The sequence below is a fragment of the Rattus norvegicus genome, chromosome 18 (assembly GCF_021556685.1).
Source record: "Rattus norvegicus strain SHRSP/BbbUtx chromosome 18, alternate assembly SHRSP_T2T, whole genome shotgun sequence".
Taxonomy (NCBI): Eukaryota; Metazoa; Chordata; class Mammalia; order Rodentia; family Muridae; genus Rattus; species Rattus norvegicus.
The window spans coordinates 56542501-56567262 of NC_141551.1; the positions used below are offsets into that span (position 1 = coordinate 56542501).

General features: G+C 53.6%; 2 protein-coding genes and 1 long non-coding RNA gene across 3 annotated transcripts in view; 1 reads left to right on the plus strand and 2 right to left on the minus strand.

Annotated features, from left to right (window-relative positions):
• Nucleotides 1-980, minus strand: part of Cdx1 (caudal type homeo box 1) — an 18304-nt gene extending 17324 nt beyond the window's left edge. The window contains 1 exon segment of the mRNA NM_001419633.1: nt 437-980. Coding sequence (NP_001406562.1) covers nt 437-881 — 445 coding nt within the window. The 5' untranslated portion in view covers nt 882-980.
• Nucleotides 981-8667: 7687 nt separating this feature from the next.
• LOC147999824 (uncharacterized) lies at nt 8668-16072 on the minus strand. The gene is made up of 3 exons (XR_015643038.1): nt 15895-16072; nt 11947-12270; nt 8668-9141 (listed from the first exon to the last, which is right to left on the minus strand). It is a non-coding gene; the product is annotated as an uncharacterized LOC147999824 (long non-coding RNA).
• Pdgfrb (platelet derived growth factor receptor beta) overlaps nt 10043-24762 on the plus strand; it is a 38761-nt gene continuing 24041 nt past the window's right edge. The window contains 1 exon segment of the mRNA NM_031525.2: nt 10043-10442. The gene's annotated coding sequence lies outside the window, so the exon portion shown is untranslated.

The following is a 24762-nucleotide window of genomic DNA, read 5'->3' on the forward strand; positions in this document are numbered from 1 at the left end:
TCCTATCTCTTCACTGTAGGATAGGAAACCAGTTGGTCCTGAGGGGAAGAAGATCCGCATTCCCACAGCAGTTAGGTGCTTGGGTGTGTGTGTGTGGCAGGGTTAGGACTGGAAGAAGCTATGGAAGATCGGCAGCGCCAGTACTGCTACTTGGCGTCTGGCCTTCTCATTGTGGCCTTACCACTTACACAGACCCAATGTCTTCTCTTTGTAGAGTTTCCTCAGCTCTACACAAGGATTCAGTTGGGTTACTCAAAACTCTCAAAGCCCAGAGATAAGGAAGGGCGAAACAATATGACTCTCCAGGGCAAGAGTGGTCGTGGGCCACACACTTGAGAAGTCAATCAGGGCCAGGGCAAAGGTCAAAGAGGGAGACCTGGGCCTCGCCGGGCACCTGCCAGGTTTGGAGACTCAGACAGGAGAGAAGGGTCCTTACCGCTGCCACCGCCGCCTGCAGCTGCCACGTTGCGCCGCATCCATTCGTAGGGCGTCCGCCTTTGCACTCCTGGCGAGGACGGTGCTCCCGGACCCCCGAGGGACTGCGCCAGGATGCCAGGACCAGGACCGGGAGGCGCGGGCACTGGGCTAAAGTCCGGAGGGGGCCCGAAGGCCAGCGGGGCCGGGCTGGCGGCGGGGACCGCGGGGCCCGGACCATAGGCAGCTGCCCAGTCGTCCTTGGGCGCAGGGAAGGGCGCAGCCCAGGTCGGAGGGGGCGCGGGTGCCGGCTCCACGTGCGTGTAACCCGCGAAGTCGGGGTACTGCGGGGGCGCGGGCGCCGGGCCCGGGGGCGCGTAGGTCGGAGGGCCCAAGCCGAGGCTGGAGGGCCTGGCGGGGCCTGGGTACACGGGGGAGTCCTTGTCCAGCACATAGCCCACGTACATGGTGACCGCAGGGTCCCCCGCGCATGCTGGGCCCTGGAGCCGCCGCGCCGGCCGGCCGCCCCGACGACCAGCGACTGCTCACCTGGACCCGCGGCCGCCGCCGCGCCCGCCCCACCCCGGCCTTTTATAGCCGCGGGCCGTCCGCGGCCCCAGCCGGGCGGCTTTGCATTTCAAAGCGGGGGGAAGCCTCGGGGCCGCGAATCAAAGGGGGAAGCCCGTCGGGCGAGGGGGTTCAAAAGGAGACAAATTGCCGCCCTAAGCGGGAGGTGGATGGGCCAGAGGGCTGGGGACCCAGAGGGCGCGGCCTGGGTGATGGTCCAGGCACAGCTTCGTGTTCCGACTCTTCCTTCGGTGGTCGCGGGGATCTCCCCACCACCCACCCGGCTTACAGGTGGAGAAACTGTCTCCAGGGGCAGGGAGGGGGTGGTGGCACGACCGTAGGCCAGCCTCACACAGCACAGGGAGTATGTGGCGCTGTCAGCAGTGACCACCAGCTTGAGGTGAGGCGGAGAGCAAGGCTGACTTCAAACGGGGTTCCGTCTGTAAGGTAGAGGGAGTCTTTCGGGGGAGGGGGGTAGGGGTCACGACCCCTCGGGTCCCAGATGAAAGCTGTGGGAATGTGCATATGCAGATACCCAGTCTGCAAGCTACTGTTTCCCTTATTGACTCCCCAGAGAAATTCTCAAAGATGTGGGCCAGGGGGTCTTCTGGGGACACCTTGGGAAACTTCACAAACTCTCGATGGTCTACTTACCTTTTCCCTATCATTGTTGAGATGTTCCCAATATACGCATACACTGAGTTGCATGGTGAACCCACCTTGCAGCTTCCATAATTATCGGGTTTCTGTCACCTCTTTTTTATCTACTGCCTTTTTTCCCCCCGCTAAAGCATTTTTGGAACAATTTAAAAACAAATTCCAGGCTTCATGTCATTTTACCCCTACACATGTCAGCCTGAGTCTCTAAAATACAGGGACAGATTTCTGAGTATGTATCATATTAATTCAGTTTATATTCAGTGTACTCCGACTGATTGGGGGAAAGAAAGAAAGGAAGAAAGAAAGGAAGGAAGGAAGGAGAAAAGGAAGGAAGGAAAGTGATTTTGCAGCTGGCTTGATGATCCTCGTTGGTAAAGGAAGGGATTCTGCTGGCATTTTAAATATCCATGTGTTCTTTCCTACTCCATTGAAGACAGGCAGGCAGGCAGGCATTCCACAGCTACCTGAGCAGGGAAGGGTAGCTGAGAGAGTAGAGGGAGTAGGAAGAGGGCATTACTGAGGAAGTGGGGAGGGATTCGGGAAGGAAGGCTATGGGCCAGGGCGGGAACTGTGCAGAGGAGTCCTCTGAGATCGGATCTCTGGTGCTCCGGGGCCATGAAATGTGCAGAATCTTCGATGCCCTCAAGCAAGGTGGACTCGGGTCTTAGCCATTAGACTTTCCTTCCCTTTACAGGGCCAGGCAGGGAAGTCAAGGTCATGCTGTACCTTGCTGGCGGATGCAGAGCACAATGAACGTGTCAGGCTGTTCAAAAAGGACCTAGGATTTCACGGTGGTGGGATTCAGCCGAGCCCTGAGTGACTGCACAGATGACCTGCCCGTGAAGGTGTCCTCGGTCAGTCACGTTGACACAGAGTAGTGAGCCTATCGGTCCCCTTCCTGCTCAAGGGAAACTGCCCACTGAATGGATGGAAGCAGGCTCAAGGAGGAAAGGGCAAACTCCAGCTCATGCTTTATAATGAAGGCTGCTAATAAGAGAGGGGAAGGTAGCTACTTGTCACCAACACAGATGACTGTGCACTGTATGAACACATAAGTGTCACAGCATGGGGGTCGGAGGGGAAATGACACCACATCTTCAGGTCAGAAGACACCTGGAGTTCTGGATTCCAGTGAGGGCACAACCAAGAGATAGACCAGGAGGGCAGAATTCTGCTCTCAGCTGGGGTAGCCAGGCCTGCTCCTTACTGTGGGAAGGAAGGCCTGGCGGGGAGAGCAGAGACCTGGGAGAGAACTGCAGGCACAGAGTCTAACCTACCTGTCCAGAACGAAGTGGACATCCAGCATGAAGCAGGGGTTGTAGAGAGCAAGTTTACTGTCAAGGGAGGTGTGCAAGGGCTTGCTGGCCATCCTCAGTGAGGATCTCATTCCGGGGAAAGAAGGAGATTGGTGCCCTAGTCAAGAGGCTTGCCATTTGGGACTAGTAATTTCTTTGCTCATATCTGTCCCTTTGACATGTACAGGCTAACCCACCTGGCTGTACCATGCTGGCACCATAATCAGTAAGGAATGAAGCCTCTCCTTCCGTGCCTTCAGTGCTGGGGGCCGGGTGTGAACTAAATGCTCACAGTGAATGGGGATGTCGCATCTTGGTTCTGGGTCAGGAACCAAGCCTGAGAATTCTTGCAGGAGGAGGTGACTCACACGTCAGTTGGGGCGAGTGGACAAGGGCACTGTAGTCCAGCGGTCAGTATGAGCAGAGGCCTGTGTGTTCCCCTAGGACTGATAACCCAGTCCTGAGTGGGAAGCAGGAAGTCAACCTGAAAAGTCACCCACCTGAGTGACTGAGACACAGCTGGGACTTGGTAGTGGCTTAGAGATGGGTCAGGGTGACAAGGGACCTTAGCAGGGAGAAGCATGGCCAGGAAACCCAGAAGACTGGGGAGCCTGCTGCAGAGGGGTGCCCAATGCTATACCCTCAAAGGTGCTCCTGGGCTGCACTACCCTTTCTGAGTAGTCACTGCCTCTCTCTGAGAGAGCATACTGGTTTGTGACAGTGGCACTTCTATGCACTGAGCAGGTGCTAAGAATGACGCCTCACATCAAGTATGTGTCACTTTCAGTCATCCTCACCGCCATCCAGGGAAATAGAGGCGACTGCTATCCCCATTTTTCCCCCCAGATTAACAAATGAGTTCAGAGAGGTAAAGTCACCTTCCTGGGGTCACACAGCAAGTCAGTGACCTAGCTGATAGTTGATCTTCCTTCTAGAGATGGTTGACTGGTAAGCACAGAGAGTGACCCTGAATGTGTCTGTCTCCCCACCTGACAACTTGTTAGCTGGATTTTGCTTAAACAAATTACTGGTTCCTCTTCCTCCCTCAGCCTCAGGCTTCTTCAGCAAAAGAGCCTCTACAACCTCTCCCCGCCCCCTCTTTACCCTCACACCTAGGTGGACCCCCTGGGTAGAGGCGTTAGCATCATAGACACGGCTCCCTCAGTTCCTTAACCAAAGGAATTATAACCTTATTTAAATCTGAGATTGTAGTGCCCTACACCCCCACCTCCGACCTGCCACCTGATCCTGAGCCCCTGGACCCCAGTTTCACATGTGCCGGCCGGGACTGGTAGCCACTGATGGCTGTACCACTGGGACCGGCCCTGCCTATCCTGAAGCAGCTTCTTCCCTTCAGGCAGCCCCTTATCTCTAGGCGTGGCTGTTTATTGGGCCCCTCCTTCTTCCCCCGCTTCCCCCTGGAAGCTCTCCCTCTGGGCTGCTCTCACTCCAGGGCCTCCTGGGGTGGGGTGCCCAGATGAAGGCCTCATAAAGATCTTGCTGATAACTTGGTTTATGGCCCTGGAAGAGAAAGGTCTGGGGCTCAGTTACTGCTGAAAATGGTTTGCCTTAGAGAAGCCAGAGGGCACCAGAGCTAGTGTCAGACCCGCCGTGCCCCCACCCCGAGCCTGCTGAGCCCCTCTCTAGACGTCAGATTAGGGCCAGCCAAGTTTCATCCTTGCTCTGTTAGGGGAGGTTAGTACCCTTCTCAGGGTCCCTGGTTCACCTCAGAAGTGGGGATGGTTTTCCGTGTTTCAGAGGCAGCGTTGAGCCTTTGGCTTCCAGACAGACCTGTCCACTTCTCCCGCTCCGCTAGAGATGAGGTCGCCACCTACTGGCACTCTAGAGAATGACAGGAGGAATTAGTCCCTTATTGCCTCATCTCTGGTGACAGAAGCCACTATTCTGGGAAACAGAGGCAGTCTCCTTCTCCAGACACCAGAGATCAAAGAAGACATCAGAACCAGGGCTCAGAACAAGCACAGGATGTCCTCCTCAGAAGGGGTCCTATGCCCGACGATGTGCAGACAGACAGGGAAGTAGGCATGGAGACTCAGTGGTCAAAGCTCGGAGAGAACCTAGAGGCTCCAACTCTGATTCACAGTTGCCCCAGGAACCCAGCCCAGCCTTAAACTTTACGCTATACCTCAGCTACCTGGTCTTGTGCACGCAAAGCTCCAGTGGCTTACAGGCCTCAGAATAAAAGCCAGGCTCCCAAGAGCCTCAGGCCTTCATGCTGACCACCCCCTTCTCCTCCCCATCCCAGCATTCCCCCTTCTCTTCTGATCTACCACTTCAAGGTCTTGCTAGCCTCAAAGAGTTCGCAAAGGCTGGTCCCTTTGCTTCCAACACTGTTCCCATTCTGGTTTCATGGGTAGCCTTTCAACCCCAGGTCTGAGCAGAGATACATAGTCCCCAAAGGAGCTTCGACAGACCTGAGCAAGAACCCTCATCTGCCCAACTCAGTAACTTCTCAATCTCTCTTCATTGTACCAACCACAAACTAGTGTTATTATCTGTTGCTTCCTTGATGTTTGCTTGTGAGCTCCGGGGAGGGGGTTGGGGAGGCAGGTCACGTGGTTGGCGTTCAGTGAACTAACTCTTTTCATGCAGATGCATGATGGGAGAAGCAGGACAGCCTGAGAGTAGGGGTGAGAGACCCCATGGAAGACCGTGTTGTGTGCCTTCAAGCAGGTTCTGTACCCGGTCTGGACCTTGAGAACCTGTGTTCCCACGAGAGAGAAACAATATCATCTTTAAGGCTCTTACTGCCCCATTTCTTTGAGATTTCTGTACATGGCAGTAGGATGGACCATAGTGCCCTGTGGTCTGGGGACACTGAGGTAGCATAGAAAGGGGTGGTTAGGGGTTAGTATGAATGGGCATGTCTTGAACTTCAAATCTCCTGCTTTCCTGGCATGATTCGATAACTACGGCCTGACCCAGTAAGGATCTCTGTTGAAGGTGACTCATGTCCTTGATGCCCTCCCTTACTTGCTCCAAGTGTCACCATGCTGTGATTTCTACCCTAAGACTCTGACTTTCCAGCTACAGGTAGAGGATCTACCTGTGTACTCATGGTATGAAGTAAGGAAGGAGGCCAGGCTAGAGTAAAGTTCCCTGCAGCTCAGGCACCGCCCTTCAAGCCTTCTATTTCCTGAGCTTGTCCAGTAGACTACTCTAGAGGACGTCCTTCCGGACACCTGAGATGACTGCGTTAAGGTCTGGGACGTGTGTGCTCTTCCTCACACCCTGTGCCTACCCCGGGAGACTTCAGGGCAGCTCCAGGAGCGTGGGAGAGCCAGCTGTGGTAGCTGCTTGTGCTGAGCTGGTCCACAGGGACTTCTCCCATGGGGGCTCCCCTTCCGGCCCCTCAGCCCACACCCCACAGAGCCCTGCTTCCTGCTCTGACAGTGAGGGAGGTATTGGGGGTTATGCAGTCTGGACCACTCTAGGATAGAACACGGTATAAAACTTGGGCCAAGCCTTTGCTGCCATGGCATCTGTGCCCACACTGCAGGATCATATAGCCGGGGCGTGAACCACTCCGTCACAATGCCTTATGCTGGCTATAAACTGAGTGGGTGGAGGGGCCTCCCTCCAGCCCTGATCATGGACTTCTGTGACAGCAGCCCCAGGGAGTGCCTGAGGACCGGTTATCCTTTGTAATATTCCTCTCGTTTTGCCTCTAGGCTTGCACTAAACCTGTATGAGTCTTGCCTCTCACAGCATGTGAGGTGGGCATACAAGCCATTATTTTAAAATCCCAAGGCTCTGGGCATTCTGAGAGTCACACGGCTAAGAAGCCACTGAGTTTGGCTCAGATTCTCAGGCTCAGTGCCCAGGCCCTTTCCTGTGAAGTAGAACTCCAATCTGTGTGGGGGATAAGCCTAGAGCCCCCTCTGAGCTCTACCCATCATCTGTCCTCAGCAGTTTTCCCCTCAGTGTTTGACCATAGCCAAACTGGCTCCGAGGACCTGGTCATGGAGTGAGTGTACTGGGTTTGTTCTGTCTGCAGTGGGGCTGGGGACATGTTCGCCACCCCAGCATGATGATGCTACCTGTTCCCGGCAGACTGGTGAAGAAGCTTCGTGAGGGAAGGCCCAGCCCTGACTTACCTGTTTTCTAGATCAAGAAACTGAGGCTGGGGCAGCTCGGGGACTCATTCAAGGTCTTCCAGTTTCCAATAGAGAGGCTAGAATCTCAACCCAACTTTAGTCTCTGGGTCCCAAATCTACCCTCAGTGGTAACAGTTGATTCTCAGGATCCAGGGCTTCAAGGGTGCCGGTGGCACTCGGTGTAGCTCTGTATCGCCTGCATCCCATCAGGGGGAGGAGAAACAGCTCCTGTGCCCACCAAGGGTTAATGGTGGTAGAGCTAAGTGGTTCCAGATGGGCCAGCGGATGGCTGGGCTGGCCGGAAACGGCAGCCCCCAGCATCTCCTGGGGATCGGCCACCACCACTCCTCCCCTCTATGCTATGTCTTTGACCCCCAGCTGCCCGCTGTCCCAATCCCTGCCAGTCTCCTTTCCCTCGGTCGTGCCCAAGGTCTTTGTGCAGCAGACCCCCAGCTGAGAAACTGAGGTTCAAATAGGACCTGGATACAGTGACGTATTCCAGGGCTGGGTGTTCTCACTTCTTTCGGGACTATGGAGTGGACACTTCCCCTCGCTTCTGACAAGCTATACTGGTCACTGCAATTGATCTGAGGGTTCAGGGAAGCACTGCCAAGTGAAATTCTGGGGACACGGTTCCCACCCCACAACCTCTTTCTGTTTTGTGGTTTGTGGTTCAAACCCAGGGAGTTGCCTTTGTACAAGAAATCCTGTGTAGGCTTGACCGAGTGACCTTTGGCATCATCCATGTCCTCTATGACCCCTGGGTCAGGTACTCCACCTAGAGATTCATTACCTGACATGGCCTGAGCCTGTCTGGGTATCCTCTTCCATACAGTCCTGCCCAGTACTTTGCTAAGTAACTGCTAAGGAGATGAGACCAAGAAACAAAGGCAAAATAAATAAAAGAATCTCAGATCTGAGACCTTGGTGGGACTGGAGAAGAGGAAGGGCTGGGGCACAGAAACACAGATGATAGGATTAAAGAGGGCTGAGCCTAGCTGTTCCTGATCTGGGATATCCTTTCTCCAAACCCTGAAACCCAGCTTCCCCAGAAGTGGTAGTGGATGGTTTCACTAGAGTCTAACAGTCCTTTTGAAAGGATCTAGGGAGGCAAAAGTGAACAAGAACCAGCTGGGGGCTCTGTGGAGATGGGCAGGAGTGGACAGGGACACAGGGTGGTACCTAGATCGGCAGCTAAGATGGGTAGGGTAAGAGGAAGGTGGGCACCTACCTCTGCTAGTGTGGTTCCACACAACCTTTGCTGTTGCTGTGTGAGCTCAGGAAGCTCACTGAACTTGTACCTCAGTTTCTCTGCTATAAAACAGGGCAAAATCCCATCCTGCTTCCTCGGGAGGCTTTAGGATGCTAAAGGGGGTATGCCTGAGTCAGTGAGGCAATGTGCTGGGTGACCTCGGGCAATCACCGTGCCTCTCTCTCTCTCTCTCTCTCTCTCTCTCTCTCTCTCTCTCTCTCTGCCACTTAGCTCTGGGCCTTTGTTTCTTCTAGAAAACAAAGTGAAATAAGACTGGGTGTCATCCTTCTTGGGAGAGTTTCAGGAGGCCCACCCCAGAGACCTGACACTAGGCTCTGCTGCCTGGACAGTCCAGTCAGAATTATGACAATGAAGAAGAGAGTGTTTATATTTCAGTGCAGTCACGCTGGGAAGAGATGGGAAGTGTTGTCCTGTGTCCTGTCTGTGGTATTAACAAGAACTGGAAGGGACAAATCTAGAGCAGGGGACAAGAAGAAAGAGTCCGTAAGCCAGGCTGTCTCCTATCATCCTGTGGTCTGGCTCATAGTGATCGCAGCCTGGTTGTGTGAGGTCCCCCTGGGAAGGTGCCACGACTTGAGAGGGGAACTCAGTTCCCACCATCCTTAGGTTCCTGGGATGATCTGCTTGTAAGTCTTGCTGCTTCTGGAGTCTAAGAATACTGTTTTCACACGGGGTCTCCCTGTATAGCCAAGAGCCATCTTCTGGTGTGCCTATCTGGGGTCACAGGCATCCACCGCCATCCTCATCTTCTTAGTGGGTTTTGCTTGCAGTGAGTGTGTTTAGACAGATACTCACTCCTTTGATCTGCACTCATCTGTGTGCAGAGAGGAACAGGGATCAGACCCAAAGTTTAAGGTAGCAAAGGAGAAATTCCTAGGCCCATGTGAAGAGTCAGGACTCTGCAGTACCAGTGTTTAAGTGCCAGCGACCAAGCCCTTGTCAGCTTTGGGTCTTTCTCTAGTGACCCTCAGCCACTCCCTTCCTGGGGGCCTGCTTCCCTGGGAATGTCTCTCCAACTCAGGGGGGGTCTCTTACTACACACAGAGTTCCAGCACCCAGTATAGTTCTTCACACAGGACAGATGTTCAGCGGGCTTGCTCAGTGAGTGAATGTTGGGTTCACTACACCAAGTATCAGCGCTTCGTTTACAGATGAAGAAACTGAGGCACGGAGAAAACACACACACGCACGCACGCACACACACACGCACGCACATGCATGCACTCACACACACACACACACACACGCACATGCATGCACACACACACACGCACGCACATGCATGCACACACACACGCACGCACGCGCGCACACACACGCACACGCACACGCACACGCACACGCACACGCACTCCCACACCTCGGTGTCTTGGTGAAAGGAGGCTCCATTTGCTAGGCATCAGGCAAGTGGGGCAGGCCACTCTAATAAAAGTGACTCAGTGACTGGCGTGGGCAGCGGAATTTCTAAACATCCTGAACGAGCCGGTGAAGGGAGGGAGCAGAGGGAAAGGAGGAAGAAAAACAAGAAACTTGGGGGAAAAGAAAGAGAGAGGAAAAAAAAAACCCTGAAATTGAAAACAGACACACGCGTCCACCCTCCCTGCTCCACCGCTCCCCCCCACCAATCCCCCGCCTTCCCCAAGCTTGGCCAATCAGAATCGGCCCTGCAGCCTTTCCCCCAAAGTGTGTGGTGGTGGTGGGGGCACGTAAAGCCCACAGTGGTGTGAGCTCTGGGGCTGTCTGTGGCCACAGTCCCGGCTACCCTATCTGGGACATAGGATTGCTCTGGGAGTAACTTTGAGAGAGAAAGAGAACAGAGTCCAGAGCCAGAGCGGGCCCAGACCAGTCGTCAGTCTCCTGCCTGCCAGCTAGACCTAGGGCGGCCCCTCAGGCTGCTCCGCTCCTCCCAGAGGATGCTTTTGGAGTGAGGAGGGGCCGGTCTGCTCCTCTCCCCTGAGCACCCTCTCCATTCCCCTGATTCTCCCAGGGCTTTCCGCAACCAGGACAACTCTTCTACCGCTGTGCTGTCCGTTTTGAGTCCAGCAAAATAACAGGACAGCGAGGAGGACTTCCTGGAGGGGGTGATAGCACACATCAGGAGCCATCTGTAGCCCGGTAAGTCCAGAGACGAGAATCCTCATCCCGTGTTTTGTCCCCCGTTCCTAGCCTGTGCCTATTTGTGCAGGAAAAAAAAAGAAGAAGAAGAAGAAAGAAAAAAAAGAAAAGGAAAGGAAAGGAAAAAAACTATAGCAAATTCAGACGGGAGAAGGCAGAGACCCCCTTTGATATCAGGGTCGTCCCTCCATCCTCCATGGGTTGCTACTACCCCTCAATCCTGCTGCCTACCCAACCTCTTCAGACGACCCCAGAGCTTTCTGGGAGTCAATTGAACAGGACCTCCAAGGCACAGCAAAGTCTGTGGGGGATGGGGAGAGGTAGCAGGGGCAAGGGAGGGGAATCCAGAGGTAGCTATCAGGTTTTGCAGAAACCAGGACCTTAGGATTCCGGCCCCTGTCCCTTGGACCAAGTCTTGTGCCTAAGACTAAGTCTGGCTACAGGCCAGTCAACCGCCAGGCAGACTTTGGAGATTTTAAATGGATTTGCAAATTTTCCAGATTCCTAAGACGTCCTTCCAAACCCTTAGCCACTGAGAAAATTCTGGGTCTCAAAGTTCTGGATGGAGGGAAGTTTACAAACCCGCCTAGTGGTCATGTGTCTGGGGTGGGGTCTAGTTCTGGGCTGTCAGATCTGGGGGCTCCTCTGTGGAGAGAGATTGTAGCTGGGCCGTCTCCCTCTCTCACAGTCCGTTTCTCTATTTGTTCTCTCCCTTGGCACTCCTGCTCCACTCTAACCTCAAATCTGAACTGAGTCTGATGACACTTCCCTCTTGCTCAGATCCCTCTGTTTCTTCCCAGTGTCTATAGTCTGGGAAGCCCCACCTCCTCCCTGCAGAAGGACCGGAACCCGGCACTCTGAATGTCCCCTGTGATGCTCACCTGCTTCCTGAAGCAGGGATGATTTCTTCCTCTATGTTCATGTGACAGACACCTAACTGTAGCCACAGCCCAGTAGCGGGGCTGAAGTAACTGTAAGCTTCCTCCACCCCCAGCCCCAGACAGACCTGGGTCTTAGGTTCCAGCCTGGTTTCTTACTTCCAGATGGTTAGATTCCAGCATTTGTGAAAGGAATTTACACCACCCTGCCTTGGGGCTTTTGCCCTCCCCCCCACCCCCCTTGGAATGCTCTTCCTCATCCCTTCCCTCTCCTGGACCCGCTAACCATATCTCTTCCAGGCAGCCCTCCCTGGTTCCTCCAGTCTTCGGGTGCCTGCCGTGCCTTTCCCGATAGCACGATACCACCTGGCCTCTCTGCCTCTGTTTGCACAGCACAGCCCGTGTGGACCAGGCTCTTGCTGCCTTGTGCCCCACCCACCCCTGCCCGCTATAGTGTGCCCAGCCCCAGGTTGGCAATGGGAATGTGGTGTACAGGAGGAAGGATTCCCAGAAGCCTCCAACAGATCTTTCTAAAGTGATCAGTCCTCTCCCTGTCTCCAGGGAGAGGCAGTCACAGAGTCACCGTCACGGGTGAGCCTGTTGCACGTCTACTTTGTATTCCTTACAGCGAGGCTTCAGGGCCAGTTTTGCTACCCCTGTTTACAGACGAGGAAACGGAGGCTCTAGGCTCGCACAGCAGAGCGAGCGTTCAGGCTGAGGTGCAAGTAAACCCAAAGGCTGTGCCTTATGGCCCTGGCATCATCTTCAGGCCGATCTCCCTCCTCCTGCAGAGCTCCCTTCTGGATTCCATCATCCCCAGCAGACAGTGTAGCATCAGGCCTTGATGCTTCAAGACCCCCATGTCTGGTCCCGATCTAGGAGGGAGGCTGTCTGGCGGGCGCTTCAGACAACAGCATGGCAGTGTGGGGTTATCAGCAGCCCTCTTTCCTCTGTGGGAAAAAAAGCTGGACTTGTAATTGCTAGCAGATGTTGGGAGGCAGCGGAAAGCCCAGGGGATTCAGAGTCAGAAGCCCATTCTTACATAAGCACCCTGTGGCTAGCCCTGGACTGCTCCATACCTAGGGGTTGTGAGCGCGCAGATCCACACCAGGTGTTAACTGTTCGTTTTGAGACAGGGTCTCTCTATGAAGTCCCCGACTCTGACCATACTGACACTCACTATACAGGTCTCAAACTCCCAGAAATCTGTCTGTCTCTGCCTCCTGAGTGCTAGGACCAATAGTGTGTGTTACCATGCCTGGTCAGGTGTTAATGCATGATGTTTACTGTTGGCTGGGCCCCAGTCTTCTCTGTGAAGGGTGTGACAGTTTGTGGGCTTAACCAACAAGATCTGCGATGTTAACCTGATTACTACAAGCTGTGGCCACAGCTGAGGACAGCCAGTACTCTCTCTACTTCCTGTGCATCAGCATCCAGATAGGAAAATGATCTATAGCCCTAAAAACCTCTGGCTGTGGAAGGGACCTAGAAACTTGGTATCTGTATACAGGCTTGTTTGAGACTAGCTGCCTTTGGGCTATGTCTGATAGGTGTCCTGGCTCCGGACCAGTTGCCCTCATGCTAGAAGAAGGAATCTGGCTGTTTTTGATGGGCTGCTTGGTGTGGTGGAATGGGAAGAGAGAGAGGAAGGCACCGGACATTCCAGAAAGATGGCTCTGGACCCTGGGCAGTGAGTCCTTGCAATGGGACTTCTTTCTCGTAGTCTGCCCTCCCTGGAAGCAATTAGGTAGGAGAAAGGAGTCATTGCTCCCCAGGGTCCCTCTGTGGCATCTCAGCTAGTGTGAACAGGACCAGCTCTGAATAGTTGTTGTGTGTGTATGTTTTAACCTTGTTTGTGCCTTGAAGAAACCTTGAAGTTCTCTCGTTGGTTCTTCGAGCTTGACATTCAGAAAGCTCAGACACATTCGCCAGCCTAACTAAATCTTGCAAACTTAAGGAGTAGATACAAATCCTCCCCCTCTTACAGATGAGGAAGTGCCTGAGGAGGCTTTATCAGAGTCCCACAGATAGGAAATCAAGGGTCTGGGAATAGCATTTGGGTGTTTCTGGCTTCAGGGCCTCATGAGGAGAGGCTGAGTAGGGTCTGGGACCCAGTATAAACTCCAAGGGCTTGCCTCATCTGTCTTCAGCATTCCAGAGAGGGGCTCAAATCCCAGAGTGCCATGTGACCGTGGCCTTCAGTCCTCTCTCAGTTGCACAAAGAGGTTGACCCCGATGATCACTAAACTCCCTGCCACCACAGAACAATTCCAGGATTCCAGGCCCTGCCAGCCTAGATTGGCAGCCGCACAGGCCCTGCTGTGTACTCAAGGATCATGCATATTTAACTTTACAATGAAAGGGTTTTGTTTTTTTTTCCCTTCTTACCCTTTCTCTACACATTGCAGAAAGAGGTCTGGATCAATGGCTGCTAATGGAAAACCTTAACCTGCAATGAGGAGGAGAGACCTTTCTAACCTGGAGAGGCCCCTTTAATGTACCAGTTTCCCGTCCCAGGGTGTGTCTGCATGCCTATTTCCCTGAGAGCAAGCAGGGCTGGGAAGGAGGCTGAGGACTGTGTAAGAATGACCTGTAGATCCTTTCCTTTGGAAGAGGAAGCAGGCTTTGGTCCAAAACAAAGAGGGGCACTAACAAGGAGCAGTGGGAATGGACCCCCAGGGAGCTACCCCTGTGGGAGCAATATAGAATTCACACACTTGCCACTTGCACAGATACCCTCCAGGTATCCCTCCCCCACAAGGCTTAGGGTCCCAGACTCAGGAAAAACTGCTTCCTCGCCACCCAGACCTGGCCCCAAGGCTCTTTACTCCCAAGCACTTTCTCAGGGGCACCCATAATGCTTAGCCTGTTGGAGGTGGGTGAAAATCAAAGTAAGTCTGTGTACAGCTTTAATCACATTAATACCCTCGCTCCTTCTGCCTTGGCGTGCGCCCGTTTGATGTCTTGATGCTTGACCCTTTCATCTGCTGGATGTTCCAGCTTCTCCATTCTGTGATGGACAGCGCTGTCCCTGAGGAAGGTCAGGGGTTCAAGAGTTGTCTGAACGTCAGAGATGAAAAGGTTTTCGGGCTCATTTGGTTTGATTTCCCTATGGTATGGGAGCGGACCCAAGGTCATAAATAAAAGAAACAGTGTGTCTCAAGCCAGGCAGATCACAGGTGATGGGAGAGGGCCTGTGTCCGTACCACCACTCCAGAGACACAGGGGTCCCTGCTCCACCCGTTATCAAGGGACCAGCCTTCATGCCTCTCTGGGCAATGAGGCTACAGGATAGGTTTTTGGAGGAACAAAGCTCACTCCCACCTCTACCCCCACCCCAAACCTCCCCTCTCTCCAGGTTTTCAGGTATCCCAGTTTGGCCTTGAACTGCCTTTGTAGCCAAGGATGACCTTGAACTTTCCAATCCTCCTGCCTCCACCTCCTAAGTGCTAGGCTGATAAGCATGTCCCACCATGCCCCGTTTTGTGCAGTGCTGGGGACCAAGCTTCCTTGCAGAGCAAGCTTTCTGATGACTCAGGCACAACCCAAAGAGCCATTTGAAGGATGGGACCTCCTGGTGTGGTTTTCTAGATCATAGAACTCCCAGACCCATCCCTTCTCTGTTCTGACCATAGGTTTCTCTTCTGTGAAGAAGGAAAGAGGAAGGGAAAGATAAATGGCTCCAGCAACCCATCCTGCTCTGCTTCTAGCACTGAAAGCCCTTTCTAGGTGTCATGGGGGCAGACTCCTTCTTTTCTAGACAAGGTCTTAAATAGCTCCGGCTTACCTCCTCGAACTTGTTATGTAGCTGAAGTTAACCTCGAACTTTTGACTTTCCTCCCTCCACCCCCTGTATGGAGGAGGGGTAGTCACACACCACCACTTCGAATTTACCTGGTGCTGGGGATCACCCTGCTCACAGGCTAGGCTAACACTCCCAGCTGACCTCCATGCCCTGTTCCTCCTACCAGGCTTCGTGAGGCTGACAGTCACATTTTGTGGGTGACCTTATTACTTTTCTTTTTTGGCAAGTGGGTTCCCAGGGGCTGTAGTCCCACCAGCTCCTCCTCCTCTCCTGAGGCTGAGCTTAAATGGTACAAAGGCAGTAGAGAAGTCCAGACCACTCCAGAGGGAGGCCAGCCTTGTCTACAAAGCAGGCTCCAGAACAACCAGAACTACATAGAAAAGAAAACTTGCCTCAGGAAACAAGAAGGAGGAGGAGGAAGAGAAGGAAGAAGAGGAGGAGGAGGAAGAGAAGGAAGAAGAGGAGGAAGAGGAGGAGGAAGAGGAGGAAGAAGAGGAGGAAGAGGAGGAGGGGGAGGAGGAGGAGGAGGAAAAAGAAGAGGAGGAGGCAGTCACAAAACAACACCTCCCCTTCTCACTTTATACCTGCCCCACATAATATATACCTGCTTCTCCTGGGGGCTTCCAGCTGGGTTTGGAATGACCTCATCCTGGAAACTGGACTCTGACTCTGCCCTTATGCCAACTCACAATCTCCCATGAAATACCTGCTTGTGCCACTCTCCAACACACCCCATCCCCACCCGGGCTGGCCATTATGACACTCTTACCTTCAGTAGCTAGCCATCCGCCATTACTGTTAAACCCCAGAAAAAAACGATTCGTTGATATGTCCAAGGCAAAGCCCAAATGCTCACCCAGTGCCCCAGGCCATCTCTTCCTCCGCTGCCTGTCACCTATCACTTGGCTGACCCACTTCAGCTCTAGTCGATCAGACCTGATACTGCCCTTCACCCCAGATGCCGCCTCACTTTCCAAAGGTCACTCAAACAGAATACCTGCCCTGGAGTCATCGGTCGTAGAACCCAACTAAACCCCAGAGGCCGAACCTCACAGAATCATAATGGCTACTGTTTACTGATCAGTGGAGTAAGTCATAGGCTCTTCATCACCTTGAACTGGCGTAGCAGAAGGCTCTCATCTGGAAACACAGAGACAGGCTAACCTCAGAGCTGCCACAGAGCGGCCAGGTAGGAGGACTGAGATTTGGTGTGGACAAAGTGGTTTTATGATGGAAAAGCTCTCCCAGGTGGCCTGAGCTCCCGTGCCACCTCCTTGCCCTGGGTAGCATCAGGGATAGCTCACTGGCTTCAGGATACCATGCATCTGGTCTGTCTGTTCTGCTCCCAACAGCTGCCTGTCTTATCACCAAGAGGAAAAGAGTCACCCTTGTCTGCCCAATCCAGTTTCCACCCTAGAAAATACTGCCACTAGGTAATAGCTGAGGACAAGGCCTGAGGAAGAGAAGATCTCACTCTGCATAGTCACTCACTCTGTCCTGTGCTGTGTAAGCATCAGCGGGGCACTGACCATAGGCTCAGTCTTACACTGGGAATTTGGAGAGATCCCAAATAACCATTAGGTTTGTCCCGTGATTTGTGGAAACTCAAGCTGAGGTCTAGAGAAGGCTTAGCTGATAGCCATGGACAGGGAGATACCTATCAGATTTAGCTTTTCCGTGGGTGGCTAACAACACTTCTCACTGCACCTCAGGGTAGCACAGTGGAGTGGAGCTGCTGCGATCTCATACTATGGGTGGCTCCCACTTCCCACATAGCCCTTCTCTGGACCTTCCTCAGCCATCTTCTGTATCACCTGCCTCTCTTCTCTTGAGCAAGCTTGTCTAGGTCTCAGCTCTGCACCTCAGACTGGCTGAATGAATGACTTCTCCTGTGGGTGGAGAGGGACGAAGAAGGTGCTCTCTGATTTCACATGGGGGTACTAGGCCCTCCTCCAAGTATCTGCTTGTGTGAACTTCAGCCCCAGCCCCAGTGTCTGAGTGTAAAGGCCTGGTTTATAGCCTGTTTTAAGGCCTGGGGAATGAGACACGAAGAAGGCAAGTTAACAGAGCAGGGTGAAGCAGGAAGGGATAAGGGAGAGATGCTGAATGTGTCTGAGGGCGAGGGGGAAGGAAACGTGGACATTTTCCCTCCCTATTCAGTGCCCAGGAGGGCTCTGAGGAGAATCTCAATGTTCTATAATTGGCACGGATCAGTGGCGGGGTTTCTCCTTCGCCAGCAGTTCCTGCCTGATCTGTGGGCTATGGGCTGGTGGGGGAAGGCCGTGTGCTGGTCTTCCAGGCTTGGGATTCGAGGCCTGCCTGCCCCCTGCCCACTTGGCTCGGAGAACACATTCTCCGTGAGGCCCCCCAGCCCACGGCTGATCCCGATGGTAGCAGCCAGAGAAACAGAAGGTTTGCTTGTTTGCGCCTGCTGCACTCCTCCCAGCCACAGCCCGGGACCCCTCTCAGGGGCTCCTTGGCTGCCAGGGCCTGGTGCTCTCAGTTGCTATGGCACCAGCCCTAGATGAGGCTGGTGGGGGGAGGGTAGGAGTAGGGGGGTAAGGATGGGCAGGGAGGGCAGCCGAGGGAGGTAGAGGCTAGAACTCGGTAACTTCCCAGGCCATCTGCGGGTATTCTAGGGGTGCTGGACCCATAGAGGCAGGCCTGAGGCAGAGGGGGCAACACATACTCTGTCTCAACAGCACTAGTGACAAGACCAAACTGGGGTTTTTCTCTGCAAGAATTTCCTTTTGGGTTGTTGTTGTTGTTGTTGTTTTTGAATAGGACCTTACCATATAGTCTTGGCCAGCCTAGAACTTCCAATGTTGAAGCTGTCCTTGAACTCATAGAGATCTTCCTGTCTCTGCTGCCTACGAGCTGGGATTAAAGGCAAGTGCCAGCCACTCTACCCACCCAGGCTATGGATCCTAATATCCTCCCGATACTCAGATTCTATGGTGAAGTCTCAAAAGGGCCCTGACTTCTGTCTCCAAGGCAGGGCCCTGACCTTGGAGAATCCTTTCTACTTCTGAGGGCTTCAGCTAGCAGCAATTTCCTGTGGACCAGATTTGCTTCAAGTTGGGAGCAGGGCTGTCTTGCTCAGTGGTTAAGAAAACAGGCTTTGGACCCAAACCAGCCTGGGTTTATATATTATCCTAACTCTTATGATCATGATCATTGGTTATGTAACCTTAGGCAAGTCACCAAACCTCCCTGAGACTTAGTGTTCTCCTCTTTGAAATGGGTACAATGAACCCCTCCCCCATACAACTGTTGTGTGGACAAAGTAAAATCTGTGGATCACTTCTTTAAACAGAACGTCTGGCTTCAAATTAGTTGGGGCTTTCATTTGTTTTCAGGTTGGAACAGTGAGTGAGACGAAAGGTCATTGTTCAGTGGCTATGGGAAGGTTGGTGGTGTAAGGAACAGAGAAAGACAGACTGTGCTCACTATAATAAAACCACGGTGGTGGTCTGGTCTCTGAGGATCCTGAGCTGTCTAGGTAGAAAGGGCCACAGGTGAAATGGTGAGATTGCTGTTTTAGGCTGTGTGCAAAGAAGGGGTGGGGGTGGGGGGAATAGGGCATGTGTGACCCCTACTGGCCCTAAGATTGTAGCACCATGACCATTGATTCCACTTTGGCCCAGCTCAGAAGAAAGTGTGGAGAAGTCCAGAATAGGAAGGAACAGGCACAGACTTGTGACTGGCATACGGTTGGTGCCGCCTGGGCTTCTACGGTCCTTTCTGTTGGCCTGATCAGTGCCTATGGGAAGGCTGGTGGACAGAAGCAGGACCAACCTGTTAGTCCTGCAGGAAAGGCAGAGCGTACATGAATGGGTGTTGTGCTAGACAGGCTTAGTGACAGCCTGCCAAGGATTTTGCACTGTAGCCTTCCTTTCAGACCTCAGTTTTCTCATCTGTGAAGCGGGAGAGCAACAGGGTGTGGTGGATCGGGCGGAGAACCTGACGGGTTCACTCTCGGGAGAGTCTGGACCAGGTGGCAGACAAAGGCCTTAAATTGGCCTTCTGTGACTATGCAAGGGGTGCTAGGCACAGAAGGGATGGCCCAAGGTAGAGCGGCTACCATGTTGGAACTCTCCAAGGCTATCTAAGTCCTCGGTTCTTCTGAAATAACTGACAAGAGAAGCCTCAAGTGAGCCCCTGGAGACTGGAAGCTGGCGGAGGGGTGGGGGTGGGGGGCTGGGGTGGGGAGCAGTGTCCCAGGGCATCTGCAGAGCCAGGCTGTATGGCCTGGAATGAAGCTGAGGGGGCTGAGCCTGAGGCCAGCAAGGCGCCTGAGGCAGGGGGCAGGAAGTGCTTGCTCTGCAGGCGCCTGGGCTGTGGGCAGAGGCATGGTTGGACCTCCCATCCTCCTCTCTGACCTCCTTCCCAGGCTGGTTCCCAGCATGCGTGGGGATCCCGGGCCCCCTCCCCGGGGCCCCTAGTGCTGTCAGGCACACACTGAACACTTTCCCACAGGCTGTTAGAATGCCATCTAACCCCCAGCTCTCACACTCTGTGGGGGCTGGGCTGGGGGATGGCGGGGGCTGGGGGAGGATTGGTTTATTCTTTATCTGCCTGGTTCCTTTCCAGACAGATGTTTCGTTTTATTTTGGACTTCCAGAAAATAGGCTGTTTCGTTTCATTTCCATTTTATCCCTGGGGAGGACTCCTGGGGAGAGGAGCACAGAATGAGTGTGGTACCCTGGGGAGCAGAGAGGACAGTGACCTTCGTCCTGATGATGCTCCCTATAGTCATGGCGCCACAGAGAGCCATGGGCAGGTCAGGGGAACGACAGGGTCAGATGGGTGCTTTAGAGAAAGGAAGTGAGGCCAGAGGGGACGAGGGAGACTGAATGGTCATGATGGGGCAAGGGACATGGAGATGCTCCTGAGGGGGCCTGGGGAGATGCACTGTGGAGTGCTAGCATGGCTGAGACTTCTCCAGGAAAATGTGCCCTAGGATGAAGGGATGGGTTCTTTCCTTCCCAGGTTTCTGATCCCACTTGAAACTGTATCCTCATCCTCCAGACCCTTCTCTGGCTCCCAGGATTGGGGTGGAGCAGGGCAGCTTCCTAACTGGTACTATAAGATCACACCCATGTCAGCTGGATCTGGGAAGGCGAGAAGTGCCAAACTCTGTCAGGTCCAGACCAGACCATTGTCACTTGCTCACTGCCCAGCTGTTAGCCAAGGATTTTGTCCCTGGCTGCAGATTCCTCTTACCCACCCCCTCCAACATCCCGTCTAGAACTGGCTGCCTCTTCTGAGCTGAGTCATGGCATCCCAGTCTGGGTCAAGGAGACTCACCCCACCCTCACCCCTAACCCGGCATTCCAGGTCCACAGGGCAAGGGTCCCGAGAGCTATAGCGTCAGTCTGGAAAGTTTTTCCACTCTCTTGACTTGGGCTGTAATAATGGGACGACAGAGAGGCAATAGCTATATTTCCTTCCATTGGTGCAGGGGCCGTGCAGGGGCCCTGATTTGGAAGATAGGACCAAGCCAGGGAGCCAGTTTGTGTCTACTTTGGTCAGTGATTTAGCAGGTCTCACCTCTGAATCTCTGTCACAGGTCTCCCTGTCATAGGGCGGGTTAAGGAGGGTGACTGTCCTGTTAAGAGACACATAAAGCCCCGGTAGGGGTTGGTGAGCTCCAACAGCCCAAAACCCATTTGAGACCATCCTGGAGAGAGAGAGAGAGAGAGAGAGAGAGAGAGAGAGAGAGAGAGAGAGAGAGGGAGGGAGGGAGGGAGGGAGGGGGGGGGGAGGGAGGGAGGGAGGGAGGGAGAGAGAGAGAGAGAGAGAGAGAGAGAGAGAGAGAGGATTTTTCATGTCCCATCCCAATCCTCAGCTTCCTGTCTGTTCAGTGATCTGTTCAGTGAGCCTCAGAAAGGGATAGGTAGATGTTTCCTGGCTGCAGGGCATTGACATTCCAAGGTTCTGACCCTGTGACCCCAGGATTGGGCCTCCTGCTTGGGTATCTTGTTTATTCAGAACTTGGTGGGACTGAAGCTGGCCGACTCCACCGAGTGCCCCTTTGAACCGCAGCTGGCTTTCTGCTCTCCCATCCCATTGGGTTTCTGTCTGAGCTGACCTCTGCCTCCACTCAGTGCCAACAAAACCCTCCACATTTGCAACCAGCTTGGTGGCTACTCACTCTTTCTTTCTTTCTCTCTCTCTCTTTCTTTCTTTCTTTCTTTCTTTCTTTCTTTCTTTCAAGTACCCTGTAGCTGTCTTCAGACACCAGAAGAGGGCATCAGATCTCATTACAGATGGTTGTGAGTCACTATGTGCTGGGAATTGAACTCAGGACCTCTGGAAGAGCAATCAGTGCTCTTAACCACGGAGCCATCTCTCCAGTCCCCTTAGCGGCAACTCTTAAGCCTAGGTATTGTCTCATTCTCATCTTAGAACATAGATTTGTGCCCCTGTCGTAGGCACTCCTGGGCTACTCCATACCTCTGGAGCCTGCCTTGGGTCCTTCCGACATTCAGTCACCAAGTTCTGCCGGCCCTCAGCTACATTCGTCTCCAAGCCATCTGTCTCAGTCAGTCCCCACCCACTGCCCTCTGCCCAACCACACATTGTACCAAGGGAAATCTGCAGGGGGTGGCAGGCGGTGGACAGGCACGCTGCCTCATTTCAGCCGGAAGGTTCCTCTTGTCTGGTCTGCATCTCTTGGCAATTTCCCAAAAGCAGTTTCTGCCTCCATTCTCTTACCTATAAAATGGGAATAATCCTCCACCTCAGAGCTGTCAGAGGATCCAGTGAGGCAATGCGTGCCTCAGCAAGTGAGGCTTAGAGCTCCTCTATGCTTGTTCACGGATACGTGGGCAGAGGGTGACTGTGAGTTTGTGTACACATGCTCTGGATATGTCCTATGTTGGGGGATGGGGTGGTTTACATGAGTGACTGTTATACACAAGGGCCTCTCTGATGAACACACCGTAAAGTATCCAAGCATCCGTCTGTGCAGCGTACACGTGCGGTGGGCACTGAGGGGGCCGTGTGTGCGTGGGTCTTGTGTGGGCATGCACATGGTTCGTGCCTGAATGAGGGCTGGGCGCACACCCGAATAGCTACTCGTGTGTGTGTGTGCTGTAGAAGAGCGTGTGTGAGAGAGCGTAGGCAGCATCTGGACTGTGCATGTGTTCACCGTATGCAGGCCTCCCTTTGGCAGCAATACAGGTCCCCCCCCTTCCCAGACTGCTTGTGTCGTGGGAGCCTCGGGACCCCGAGGGAGGAAAACTGATGCTGGCGGATGTGGCCAAGATGGGCTAGATTTATTTAGATTAAAATGGTGGGAAAGGAGTGGGAAACTGTGCACGCTGTGACAAGCGGGAAGGCCAAGGCTCTGAGGTTGACTCCCAAGCCCGCTCGTTCCCCCGGGGGTCACTCCTGTTCCCTAAGGGGTGTCTCACATCTGTCGTGAAAAGCTGAGCAGACCCCTTCTCTGGACCTACCCTGAACAGAGCAATACCAAGGACTTCCTGACCACAGCCAGGGAGTGGGGTTTGGAGATTTTTCTACCCACACTGATGAATCCTCCATCTGCGGCTGGCCGCCCATACCCACTTCCACACCCGAGTTTATTTGGTGGGAAGTCACCTGAGAAAACACCTAACTTCTAGCTGTGTGGAGAAACTGTGGCCGTTTAGACAGTGTGTCTGAATCTACCCCCTAGATCAGTGAGATGAGATGGGTCATGGATTCCCAGGTACTGTGGCCTCAAACATGACATCAGCATACCTGACCAGCCATTTCTTCCTCAGGCCACCCCACTGAGAATAATGGCGGCCAGACATTCTCATCAGTAAGTCAGACAGGTAGAACTTTTGAATAGTGACAGCTTTTTAAGATCACAGAGCTGGGCGTGGTGGTGCACACCTTTAATCCCAGCACTTGAGAGGCAGAGGCAGGCGGATCACTGAGTTAGAGGTCAACCTGATTTACATAGTGAGTTCCAGGACAGCCAGGGCTACACAGAGAAATCCTGCCCCCCCCCCCCAAAAAAAAAAGAACCCAAAATAAAACAACAACAAAACCCCAAGCAAACCAAAAAAGAAGACCATCACAACCTGTCTGGGAATGAATATGCAAATGAGTTGGGCTGGCAGGAGATCTGGTCATTGTCACAGTGGGTTCAAGGGCCTGGTGAGGGGAGCTGTTCAAGTCCAAGACTGCTGGCATCTGTGACTTGCAGTGTCCCTCAGCTCCTTTGCTTAGTCTGTCCTTCCGACAGACAGCTGGAACCCACTTTGTGTCTATGTGACCTGGTCATGATTCTGAGCCTCTCTGGGTCTCTACTTCCCGTTTAAGAAGGCTCCTTCCTGGCTTAGAGCCCTTACTTTTAGCTACCCCAGCCTTATTCCCTGCTGGAGAGGGCCTGAGAAGGGAAGATGGTGTGCCACAAAGTAGAAGGGTTGGGGACTGCATGCCAGGGGTTCCAGCCTACAGGGTCAACACAGCCTACCAGAGTCAGACCAGCCTCCTTACAGTGACCTCCCATCCCCTGGCCAGCGGGCCAAATTCCTCCTTTAGAATAATAAACACTGTGGCCAGCCAGGGAGGGTTGGGAGGGGAGGGGAGGAAGGCTGAGATGGGTCCTCCCCCACCCTGGGCTGCTATGATTTTCTTTGGCCCACATCTCTGGCAGGAAGTGGGGAGCGAGAGGGGCACGCACCAAGGGGGAAGATGGCCTCTGTAGGGCCTGTTGGCCGTGCACCCAAATGCTGTCTAGGCAGTTCCAGGATGCCTGGTGTCCAGCTGGAGGGGTCGACACTAGAGGGATGTCATAGGGAAGACGGAGAATGGGACATCAGGAAGGTTTTGACCAAGGATAATTCTGAGAGGAGAAACTCAGGGCCCTGCAGGCTGTCGAAAGATGGGGTAAAGCAGGTCTGTGCAGCTTGCTTCTTAAGGTGTTGAACAGAGCTAGAGTTCTGTCTTGAGGTGTCTGATGCACCATGTGTGACTATAGCCCTCACGGATGATGCATTCATTAGCTTCTCTCTAGCTGGAGGCTCTGCCCGCAGACAGGGCTCAGGCAGTGGAGCTCGTGAGACCTGACTCCTCAGCCCCAGGGAAAGTGATGGAGCTGACAAACTGGTCCAGGCCTTGCAGCCCCACAGTCTCAGGATGCTCCTTGTTGCCCATCACATGATTGCCTCCTATGTTTCTTGATCTGTGACTCTGACCATACCTGGCTATTGCTATCTGAGGAAAGGCTGCTGAGAGGAAGGACGAATCAAAGATTCACCCGATACACTGTGCCCATCTGTGTCCCTGCTCTAGCGCTCTGTTCACAAGTCTCCTCTGTCTCTGTTCCTACTCTTCAGCTGTCTCCCTCTTGAACAGGCTCCATTGCGAACCTTGGGTAAAGGTCTTTGTTCCTCAGTTTCCCCATGCAGACATGGAAGGCGGAGGTAGGAAGTTTGGCCTCAGTAGTCTCCAAGAACCTTTAAGGCTTGATGAATTAGACAGGGCTGGGAACCTGGTTCCTCTCTCCTGGGCCTCCTGTGCAGCTCTGTGCTGAGTAGGGGGGCCAGCCCACTCCCACATTCCATAGTCCTGACCCCCACCCCCTCCCCACTTCCCTTCCCACAGACATCCCATTTCCTGTTGTGCTTGTGGAGGG